Genomic DNA, 12529 nt, shown 5'->3' with positions numbered 1-12529 from the left:
TGACCATGGTTGAGCATTTTAATGGATTAGCATGGGCTTAACATTTGGCTTAATATTTAAGAAACAAATAAATGTTTGTTCCCACCACCTACCAGCTATATGACCCTTAATATCTCTGACTAAATAAATTATTTCTCATCAAATATAACAGAGATAATAATAGTTTCTATATCATGATATTCCAGGAAGAATAGTATGATAATGCATATAATCACTTAGCACAGAGCCTGGTATATTGTAAACAGGAAATAAATGTTCATTGTTACGTTGAATCATGTGAAGTTGCTAATTTGATCACTTTTTTTTTTTTTACCTAAATAGGTTTATCTTACATTGCTATTTCATAGATGACAAAACTGAAACTCAGAAAACTTAAGTAATTTTCTTCAATGTCTTCAACAAACAAGTGATAGTGAAAAAATTTTGATCTTCCTACAATCTATGTTAAGATTGTGCAGTGACCCTATACACCATGCTAGGAGTTCAGGAAATATTCTTAGCAAAAATGTATCACTAATAATTGAGGGACTTATTGACTCATTACATTTAGTATCACCCTAAATGCAATGAAAAGATTTTTTGTTTTTTCTAAATAAATACATCTCCCATAAAAAATGCCCTCCAGAGATCTCTGGGCCAAGAAGCCAATCCAGGTGCCATCTGATTAGACTATTAATGTCAACAGTGCTTTCAGTACATTTGAAACAGAGCTATTTGAACCCGTTTTACACTCTCTGTCATGATCCAACTTATCTGTCAGGCAAAGATCAACAATGGCCTCTAACATACTCTGATCTTGCCCTAGGGTATGACGGTCCAGTGACCTTGGATGACTGGGGGGATGTGGACAGTACGATGGTGCTTCTGTATACGTCTGTGGACACCAAGAAAGTATGTCTCACTGCTTATAAGAAAATGCAGGGTGCTGTGACTGGGTGAGGAGGGATAACTTGGAAGAGGAGCACTAGCAAAGGAATTAGAGAAATTATGTTTAGAATCTAAAGACAGTTCATTTCAACTTCACAATTACACCTCACTTAGGGTAGTATTCCTGAAGCATTTTGACCCACAAAACTTCTTACTCAGAATATCCACTATATTTACTATTAATATATCTATACCTCTATATCTGTATCCATATAGATAGGTAAAAATATCCACCCAGAATAAATTATATAATGTAACAACCAGACTCTTGGTGAGATAGCAATGAGAGGATCACAAGTCTTTCCTAATAATTTTTTACTCATTTTCACAACTAAAGATTTCAATGAAATATTCCCTGTTATCTCCATTTGAACTCTCAGGAAAATCATTAAATGGGTACATCTGAGCCCCAAATAAACAGCCCTATAATGCTATGCTTTTATTCATATTATATTCATTTTTTTTTCCTCACCTACATAGTAGGTTCTTGAAAGAAAAGAAGTGGTCTACTCACCTCTCCATCTCTTCAGTGCATGGCTTCTTATCTGGCACACCATTGATGGCTGGTCAGCATTTAATCACAAAAAACAAACAAACAAACAAAACACCTGTCTTCATGTCATCCAATGTTGTATTCATCCAAACTATAAAAGCCACTGTTCCAGCTAACCAAGTGGTCAGTAAAAAGGTTTATATAGGAGGTCAGGTCCTAACACAACATAAGATGTATTCATTTTTTTAAATTTTCCAATGCGAGTGTTATGATACCCTAAGTCATATACTAAATGTGTCTATCAACCCAGCTTTGTAAAAGATATCTGCAATGGAAAATGTGAAAAGCTAGAGAAAAGATGTACAGGTTGAGAAAGCTAAACCAGAAATTTGCTAGCAGCATTCCATAAATGTAATTCATAGTTTCTAGATCCTATATTGAACCTTTAATATAATGTTATGTTTAGCATACATTCCATAAGAATACCTTAACATAAGATCCCATCAATACTTCAGTTACTAATAGCGATTACAAAGGTACATGCATCCCTTTCTGAGTTATTCACATCTGGGATGGTGCCCATGACCTTCATACACAGAGGCAGGCAGAAACATGTGAGATCTAATGTCAGTCTCATAACTATACTTCTAAATGGAAAATGTTGCTCTGTGCATTTATTCTCTCTATAAGGAATTTTCAGTTGAATTTTTCAATAATGTAATACCATCAGTTGTGCTATATAACATGTATATTTGGGGAAATGGGATCTTCTCAAAATGTAAGGTTAAAAGGATGATAATCTATATCCAGGATAGGTCTCAAGAGAGATTCAATATGCCACATCCTAATATAAAGGAAAAAGAGAAAGAAAGAGTAAAGTTATGAAAATATAACATTGGCTCACCCCTGTAATCCCAGCACTTCTGGAGGCCGAGGCAAGTGGATTATTTGAGGTCAGGAGTTCCAGACCAGCCTGGCCAACATGGTAAAACCCCGTCTCTACTAAAAATACAAAAATTAGCCAGGCATGGTGGTGCATGCCTGTAATTCCAGCTATTTGGGAGGCTGAGACAGGAGAGTCACTTGAACCTGGGAGGCGGAGGTTGCAGTGAGCCAAGTTCACACTACTGCACTCCAGTCTCGGTGACAAAGCAAGACTCTGTCTCAAAAAAAAAAAAAAAAAAAAAAAAATAGAAAAAGAAAATATAACATTGTTGTCTAGAACATTTTGAGGGTACAGTGGTAAATTTAAAAGGATGGTCATTGATATGGTTTGGCTGTGTCCCCACCGAAATCTCAACTTGAGCTGTAGCTCCCAGAATTCCAATGTGTTGTGGCAGGGACCCAGGGAGGTAATTGAATCACGGGGGCCGGTCTTTCCCATGCTATTCTCGTGATAGTGAGTAAGTTCTCACGAGATCTGACAGGTTTATCAGGGGTTTCTGCTTTTGCTTCTTCCTCATTCTCTCTTGCTGCCACTATGTAAGAAGTGCCTTTCACCCTCCACCATGATTATGAGACCTCCCCAGTCATGTGGAACTGTAAGTCAAATTAAACCTCCTTTTCTTCCCCAAAGAAGAGAACAATTTTTTTTTTCCCCAGAGGTTTCATGGACTCACAGTTCCACATGGCTGGGGAGGCCCCACAATCATGGTGGAAGGCGAAAGGCACATCTTACATGGTAGCAGGCAAGAGAGAATAAGAGCCAGTGAAAGGGGAAACCTCTTATAAAACCATCAGATCTCGTGAGACTTATTCACTACCACAAGAATAGCAGGGGAAAGACCTGTCCTATAATTCAATTACCTCCCCTGGGTCCCTCCCACAACACATGGGAATTCTGGGAGATACAATTCAAGTTGAGATTTTGGTGGGGAAACAGCCAAACCATATCAAGTCATCTTTCAGATCTCCCTTACAAAATTGACTCAATATATACAGCAGTAATTTAAGAATATATTAATATTTCCATTGGCAAATTACTTGAAAATGAAATCCTTTATTTTAGAAACTAATTAGTGTCATGTAGAAGAAAAGTATATTAGAGCCAAGGAATAGAAGAGATTAGAAAATTAAGTAACTGATAGAAGTTAAGAAGTGTAGTTATTTCAGGGCCCCTTGACATGTATCAAAATGACATAATGGATTTTAGCTCTGCTGCATTTTCTTGAGAGCTTTTTTCAAAAGCAACTTAATATTGTGGAAAACACTAGTATTTCATTTGTCATGTGACTTGGAGCTAGCCATTTAATATTTCTTGGCCTCTAGTTTAACATTTGAAAAATGAAAGACTTGAACTGGTTCACTAAAGGCCCACAGAATCTGTGCTGGACAGACAGGAGTTAATGGTGTAGTGTATGGGCATAAAGAAATAGGAAACTAATCGGTGCATCTGAACTTATATCTATGTTCATGCTGGGAACCAATAAACGATCCTAACTAGCTGGTTAACAGTTGCCTTTTTTCACTGAGAAGTGTTATGTAAATCAAGTGTCATTAAGTAGAATCATTAATCTCACCAGAATTTGTTCTAAAATGATTTACTGTTCATCCTTTTCCTTTTTTGTGCCCTGACACAGTACAAGGTTCTTTTGACCTATGATACCCACGTAAATCAGACCTACCCTGTGGATATGAGCCCCACATTCACTTGGAAGAACTCTAAACTTCCTAATGATATTACAGGCCGCGGTAAGATATCCCTAATGAATTTTCTTTCCCTGACACTGTTTTCCTGGTAAGAAAAGTAAACTCTATTGTTTATGTAATTAGCCTGTGCTTTTTGCTGTGTTTTGTCTGCTATCCCAGTTTGATTTGCTGGGTTTGTAAATGTGGTCTTTACTTCCCTGCACAATGAATGATATTATAGTTCTGATTCAACACTGATTTCTGGCCAGACGTGGTGGCTTATGCCTGTAATCCCAGCACTTTGGGAAGCCAAGGAGGGAAGACTGCTTAAGCCTAGAAGTTTGAGACCAGCCTGGGCAACATGGTGAAACCCTGTCTCCACCAAAAATACTAAAAGAAAAAAAAATTATCCAGGCATAGTGGTGTGCACCTGAGGTCCCAGCTACTTGGGAGGCTGAGGTGGGAGGACCACTTGAGCCCCGGAAATCGAGGCTGCAATGAGCTATCTTTGTTCTACTGCACTCCAGCCTGGGCAACAGAGTGAGATCCTGTCTCAAAAAAAAAAAAAAAAGGGAAAGAAAGAAAATATTCTTATTCTAATTTAGCTATACTTCTCTTTAAAATATGTCTTGCCATTTGACATAAATTATTCCACAGAAAACCAGGTTTCACAACTGGCAAAAATGAGCACAGAGACATACATTCTTACTCCAGTTACATTTTACTGCAATAAGCTAAAAGGTTGTGTATTTCAGCAAGAAATACTTGACATATCAGGCTGAGGGGTGACCAGTGATCCTGGCCTTTATAGTCTCCCCTGTTCCCTCCCTGGACACATATTTGGGTTGCAGTGATAGTTACCCACCTAATTAAGATTAGGTCCTATCATGTCATGAATAGCCCTAACATGACTTGGCCAGCTTTCACCCATGCAAGCTGCACACTGACCATCAGTAGCAGGCAGGGCCAGTCAGGCTCTCCCGGGCAACGAGGTCTCAGGAAAATCTGTCCATGACTGGCTCGGCCAGGGCCTGCCATAATGAGCAGTAATTCCATGTGACTAGGAAAAAGTCTTTAGGAAAAAGTCTTAAATCTGGACAAATATTTAGTCCAAAGATTAAAAAAAAAAAAAAAAGTAGAAACATCATCAATAAAATTATTTAGAGCCAAGTGTGGTGGCTCACGATTGTGATCCCAGCACTTTGGGAGGCCAAGGTGGGAGGACTGCTTGAGGCCAGAAGTTAAAGATAGCCTGGGCAACACAGTGAGATCCCATCTCTACAAAAATTTATAAATTAAAGCTGGGAGTGGTGGCTCATGCCTGTAATCCCAGCACTTTGGGAGGCTGAAGTGGGCGGATAACGAGGTCAGGAGTTCAAGACCAGCCTGACCAACATGGTGAAACTCTGTCTCTACTAAAAATACAAAAATTAGCTGGGCATGATGGCACGTGCCTGTAATCCTAGCTACTCAGGAGACTGAGGCGGAAGAATCGCTTGAATCCAGGAGGCAGTGGTTGCCGTGAGCCGAGATCACACCACTGCACTCCAGGCTGGGGAAAAGAGCGAGACACCGTCTCAAAAAAAGGAAAAATTATAAATTAATAGACATAGTGGTGCATACCTGTGGTCCCAGCTACTCAGGAGGCTGAGGTGGGAGGATCACTTGAGCCCAGTAAGTCGGAGCAGAAGTGAGCCATGATTGTGTCACTGAACACCAGCCTGGATGACAGAGCAAGACCCTGCCTCAAAAAAAAAAAAAAATTATAAAATTATAATATATTCACAAATGGAGCATCAGGCAACCAATTAAAATAATTATTTACAAAAAATGTTAAATGACATGAGAAAACTTATGATGTAAAGTAATAGAAAAATACAGCTTCTTATTTAATGAGATTCTAACTTTGTAAAACAATGTATAGAAATAAGACTGAAAGAAATAAGAAATAGAAAGAAATATGTTAAACTGTTAAGAGTGGTGTCCTCTGAGTGATGGGATCCTGGAAGATATTTTTTTGCTTTATTCTATTTTTCTGAATTTTCCAAAATTTCCACAATGACTCTGTATTACTTTATTATTTTCAAAAAGTATTAAAAATTATAAGCTACAAATATTTTTATACCAGCTCCGCTCTACAGCCAGAAACTCTGAAAGTTTGATCTCACATAAAGGGAATGTTTCTGGTTTGAAGGGCTTGCTTGTGTCAGAGCTATACCTACATTTCTAGTTTTCTTTCACTCTGAGTCAAATTTAGTCCAAAATGATTCCTGTACGTTTATCCAACAGGCATTAGCAGCTGATTAATGCAATGAGGGAGGGGGGAATGAAGCATTCTTCTAGACAATAAGCAATACTGAGCTGATTTCAGATTTATTGCTATGATTGCTTTTTAAAGTCAAGTTTTATTTAATAAGCTTTTAAAACTATTTCTGGAACCATCTTCAAGCTTTCTTGTTTTAAACCAAACTTGACTTCTGAAATATATCTCTTTTCTCATGGGCTTCTGCAACTCTCAACTTCTTCCTTTTGTAACTTTTTGAGTTCAAATTATGTTTTCTTTCTTCTTAATTATAACCGTCAGTGACAATGTTAGGTTTGTGTTTTTAATATATTTCCTCAAGTTTTTTGGTATTTTGGTTATTCAACAGGTCTGTGATCTGTAAAGTGCTGAACTTCTCAAAAAGTATTTTTTGAGAGAGTTCTCCTTACTTAAAACAGATTACATTAAATATTCATACTATATCCTACAGGGATGTTATATTATCCTGAGCAACTTTACTTCAGCCTCAGTTAACTAACAACCTCAGTTAACCAGAGCTTTTCAGTACTTAACTGTTACTTACTACATTTAGCTCTAAACTTTACCAATGAAGCGATAATATAGGAGTTAAAAAGAAATTATTTAGGCAGGTAGCGAGGGTACTAGAGTCCTCAGTCAGTAAGTCTTTTTCTTTTCTTTTCTTTTCTTACTCTTCTTTTTTTTTGGAGACATTGTCTGGCTCTATCATCCAGGGTGGAGTACAGTGGTGCAATCTTGGCTCACTGCAACCTCTCCCTCCCGGATTCAAGCGATTCTCCTGCCTCAGCCTCCCCAGTAGCTGGAATTACAGGTGCTTGCCGCCATGCCCGGCTAATTTTTTGTATTTTTGGTAGAGATGGGGTTTCGCCATGTTGGGCAGGCTGGTCTTGAACTCCTGACCTCAGGTGATCCGCCTACCTCGGCCTCCCAAAGTGCTGAGATTACAGGTGTGAGCCACGGTGCCCAGCCAGGCTTTTTCTTTTAATTGAAAACAGCCTCCAAACCATTTCTTTTCTAGCAAAAAGCAGCCTGAAAAGCTGAGCTGCAATCATAAATAAGCAAGCTGGAAGTTCGCATAGATGAATGCCCGCAGCTGTACTAAAAGCCAGGTCCACCCAATATAGTGATTTCCCCTCCCTTTTCTTTGTAGCCATGTGTGGGGGGTGTCGTTGTGCCGGCCAAGTAAAGCCACATGTGTGGGTGTCATGGCGGCAGCCAGGCAGAGGCCACATTTGCACAATACAAGATTAGGGTGAAAGGGCCAGTTTCTTCGTGGGCTATGTTAATGGCACACTGGTCAAACTAATCCCCTGAGCCCTATATAAATCAGACACAGCCTCCTCAAGCATCTCTATATAACCTACTGCTTCCCACCGCAAGCAAGGATTTTTCCCTTCAGAGCCTTCCTACCTCTCTACCGGTGAGCTGTTCTCTTCTTTCCTGCCTATTACACTTTCCGCTCCTTACCCCGCTCCGTGTTTGTGTCTGTGTCCTTAACCTTCTCGTCACGAGATGACGAACCTTGGATATGTCCCCAGACAATGAAGCCGCTTCAGCAACTCAACCTTTGAAATAGTATAGAAATAAAATATGCATGACTAGAACTTTCATCTGTGTGCACACAGCTACTAACTAAGTAACAAAACATTTCACCAGGAGATTACGCCATCCCTGTTCTTTCATTTATTTAACAAAGATGTTTACTTAATGCCAGACAATGTTCTGAGCACCTGGGAAACAGCAATAGACAATGCAGATTTGGTGCCCGTCCTCATTTCCAAGTCCTCAGCATCTGCTTCCTGTATCACAATGACGTCCAACTGACTTCCTGCATTAGTCCTGCCCACTTCCATCCAACCCATCCTGCTACCAGAAAGAAAGCACAAGTCCAGTCATGTCACTGCCCTGTTGCTAACATTTCAATTGGCAACTCTGCTTTACCTACAGAATACAGTCTAAAATACTTAATACAGCACAAAGTGCCCGTAATCTCCCTACTTCTCCAGCTTTATCTTTTGCTCGTCTATGCCTTCCCCATGCCCTCAACCTCCTCCCTACTTCCTTAAAGGGTCGTGCAAATTTATGCCACTGTGTCCTTATATATGCTGCTTCCTGTGAATAGAATTTATCACATCTCCATAGAGGTGGGAAACATCTACTCATCCTCAAGATTTAACTTGAATCTCATCTTTCCTTAGCTTTTTTTTTTTTTTTTTTTGAGACGGAGTCTTGAGTGTTGCCCGGCCTGGAGTGCTGTGGCGCGATCTCGGCTCGCTGCAACTTCCGCCTCCCAGGTTCACGCCATTCTCCTGCCTCAGCCTTCTGAGTAGCTGGGATTGATTACAGGCACCTGCCACCATGGCTGGCTAATTTTTATATTTTCAGTAGAGACGGGGTTTCACCATGTTGGCCAGACTGGCCTCGATCTTCTGACCTCGTCGTGATCCACCCGCCTTGGCCTCCCAAAGTGCTGGGATTACAGGCATGAGCCACCGCGCACCCTCAGGGCTTATTCTTTATTCATATCTCCTTGCCCCAACACAGAGCCTTGGAATGAATAAATGAATGAATGAATGACAACGTGAGATAACGGAGTATATTTCTACTCTGAACTCCAGTACTCATCTATACTCTGTTAATTTCAGTCAATTTATTTCTCTTTTCTAAGTGTGAGTTTCTTCCCCTATTAAATCAAGAAGTTTATCAGGTTGCTTCCAACCGTAATGTCATTTGACCTGGAGGTTATACTCTCTCATTCATTGTGAGATGAGTTAGTTAGAATGCGATAACTACAGCAGCCACCAGAAGGCAGCAGAAGCTTAACCTTGGAATTTAGATGGCGATACTGCGTTTATCTAAAAGGCAAAACTAAAAAGCATGTTTAATTAAAAATGACTACATTTACATAGTATATTTAAATACTATATATAAATATTATAATTATATCTAGTACAGTGAGATGTTCATACTATAGGAGGCAGAGAATTGAGGTAGGCTGAGGAGTGGAGTCCCCTTATTCCCTCCAGTTTATACTCTAGTCTAGGGGATGTGCAAATTTCATAGAATTTGATAGACCAGTGAGTGTTGAAAATGTATTTCTTGTACTCACTTTTGTTTTCTGTCTGGGGTTTAGGGCGTGAGAATGGTGGTAGTGGCAATGGTGGTGATAGTGATGGAAGTGGTGATTGTAGTGACAAATAGAATTCACCAGTTAAATGTGCCCATAATGCAAGTTCAACTCCAAAGTATGAATTTACTTCTGCTCAGTTGAGAGTAGAAATCCAAAGTTCACATTTTCACCATTGAAGATTTCCCCTGAACACAAAACAAGGTAATAGAGGCAAAGTCACATGTTTGCAAAGCATAAACCCTTCAAATTCAGCCCTTACACAAAGGAGTATTTACCCCAAGCTAAACCATCTACTTCAGAAGGACATAATGTGATTAAACAAAAACAGTTTTAAAACACACGTGACATGAGACCCCTAATGGCACAGGAGTCTTTCTATATGAATTTATTTATGTATTTTAATGTCCAAGCACCTTCTCCTTGCCTCTTCTCAGGCAGTAAGATGACCAGGGCCAGGTTTTTCTTCTATTATTTTTTATTAGCCATTTTTATTGATACTTTACCACATACCAGGTCTTGTGCTGGGTGCCAAAGGTATAAGGATGAACAGGAATGAATAAGTAGGACATGGACTGTACCCCCAGGAGTTTAGATTACGGTGCCATGATAGAGAATACAGCGTGAGGGTTTAGGATGCTACTTTCATAAAGAGATCCTAATACCTCCTTTTCAGGGGCACCTACATCAATTATATTTTAGCACAGAAAAATTCACATATGCCTGGGCACAGTGGCTCACGCCTGTAATCCCAGCACTTTGGGAGACCAAAGTGGGCGTATCACCTGAGGTCAGGAATTCGAGACCAGCCTGGCCAACGTGGTGAAACCCCACCTCTACTAAAAATACAGAAAATTAGCTGGACATGGTGGCGTGTGCCTGTAATCCCAGCTACTTGGGAGGCTAACGCAGGAGAATCTGAATCTGGGGGAGCGAAGGTTGCAGTGAGCCGAGATCGTGCCATTGAACTCCAGCCTAGGCAAAAAGAGCGAAACTCTGTCTCAGAAAAAGAAAAATTCACACACATGATTTTAAAATCCAGTAGCAGATGTGTTTCTAATGGAAAGTGAATGTGCCTGATCCTGCCTCTGCGCATCTCCGCTCTCTCAGTCATTTCTGCTTTTCGTGTTTTGCATATCTAAATAAGATGCTTCTATTTCTTGATGTATAAGCTTTAGCAGTTATCTATTAATTTTTTGTATTGATACATGAAGATTTAGCTCATCTTCGCTAGCCCTCTTTCTCACTTCTTCCCATATAGTTATATCTCTTTTGTCAGTACAATTATTGAACACCTTTTTCATTTTAATTAATATGCATGAGCTTCTAGTGTTGCCCCATCAGTTGTATATAAAATATCTTGCCTCCCACTTTGTAAGATGAAGATGTTAGTGCCACAATTCTTTCTTCTACCTCCTTCCCATCTCCAAAATTCTCCTATATTTTTCTTTGCCAGGGTTGATAATATTTATTTGGTAACCAAAATAAAGACCTCTGTTCTTTACCTATAACTTGATTCTATAAGTTGAAAACAAGGAAACATTTTCATTATGTATACATGATAACATCTTTCTTTTTTTTTTTTTTTTTTTTTTTTTTTTAGATGGAGTCTCATTGTGTTGCCCAGGCTGGAGTGCAGTGGCACAATCTTGGCTCACTGCAACCTCCACTTCCTGGGTTTAAGCGATTCTCCTGCTTCAGCCTCCCAAACAGCTGGGATTACAGGCACCCACCACCACATCCAGATAATTTTTTGTTTTTTTAGTAGAGACGGGGTTTTGCCATGTTGGCCAGGCTGGTCTTGAACTCCTGACCTCAGGTGATCTGCCCCTCAGCCCCTCAAAGTGCTGGGATTACAGGTATGAGCCACCATGCCTGGCCAACATCTTTCTATATAGCCCCAATGTCTCCCTTTTGTACCACAAAGGAAAATTGATTTTCTCTCCTTTTTAAATACCTAATTCTCAAAGTCAGGGCACATTTTACTTTGTTTCACTTTTGGACTATGCCTTCCAGGAACATTTTTTCCTTAGAATTCCTGATTGGGTTTCTCTTTTTTTTCCTTGCTATATAAAGAAACATGTCTTCTTCACCATATTCCTAATCACTTCCCAGCTTCTTACACATTCTGTCTATTGCTTGGAATCTATTCCGTTTTTAATTCTCGAACCTACTGACTTCCTAATAGGGATTCATTGCGGCCTATATGAACCACGACTTTGCCATGCAGTCTTATTGTTGCTGTCCTTCTCTGTGTAGGAGTATTCCTTTGCATACTCAGACACTGCTTCAGTGCTTCCTTGGGTTGGATCCACATTTTCCTGGATTCCACTTACTCTTCTGACAGGCTGTCAACTTATTCCATCTATACAACTCCACCCACACACTAGTGTTCTAGTAAATAAAATCCCATTCTTCATTGACTTCCCTCACTAACCCAGGAGAGCTTAGAAAGAACCGGCATGCAACACTGTCACTTAATATTCTATACTGACTTACTTTTCTTCCAGTGTGTGCTCTGTATTTAAAAACAAGTTGTCTCAGTTGGGTGTGGTGGCTCACGCCTGTAATCCCAGCACTTTGGGAGACTGAGGTAGGCAGATCGCTTGAGGCCAGGAGTTCATGACCAGCAACATGGCGAAACCCCATTTCTACAAAAAATATAAAAATTAGCTTGGCGTGGTGGCACACGCCTGTAATCCCAGCTACTCTGGAGGCTGAAGCAGGAGACTCGCTTTAACCAGGGAGGCAGAGGTTGCAGTGAGCCAAGATTGTACCACTGCACTCCAGCCTGGGTGACAGTGAGACTCCGTCTCAAAAACAAAAAAAACAAAAACAAAAACATGTCTCATCCTCTATGAACCCTTCTTAGGTATATTGGTTTCAAGGACACCAGGTAGACTTCTACCACCAACATTTTTTTGTGTGCTATGAACTATTTTATGTTTGTGTAACGTTTGGTGATTGCTGTTAGAAAGAATAGAGATGTATATGCTGTCAGAATAGCCAAAATGAAGCCACTTTCCCTGACTGTTCAGAGAGTAGAGACACG

At 39.9% G+C, this 12529-nt stretch overlaps 1 protein-coding gene across 1 annotated transcript in view; it reads left to right on the top strand.

Annotated features, from left to right (window-relative positions):
- Window positions 1-12529, top strand: part of GUCY2C (guanylate cyclase 2C) — an 82132-nt gene that overhangs the window by 22868 nt on the left and 46735 nt on the right. The window contains exons 9-10 of the mRNA XM_030939149.1: window positions 806-891; window positions 4000-4111. Coding sequence (XP_030795009.1) covers window positions 806-891; window positions 4000-4111 — 198 coding nt within the window. The remainder of the gene's footprint in view (window positions 1-805; window positions 892-3999; window positions 4112-12529) is intronic.

The sequence above is a fragment of the Rhinopithecus roxellana genome, chromosome 10 (genome assembly GCF_007565055.1).
Source record: "Rhinopithecus roxellana isolate Shanxi Qingling chromosome 10, ASM756505v1, whole genome shotgun sequence".
Lineage (NCBI taxonomy): Eukaryota > Metazoa > Chordata > Mammalia > Primates > Cercopithecidae > Rhinopithecus > Rhinopithecus roxellana.
Note: the sequence above shows the minus strand (reverse complement) of the source record. Positions and strands in the feature narration are given on the sequence as shown.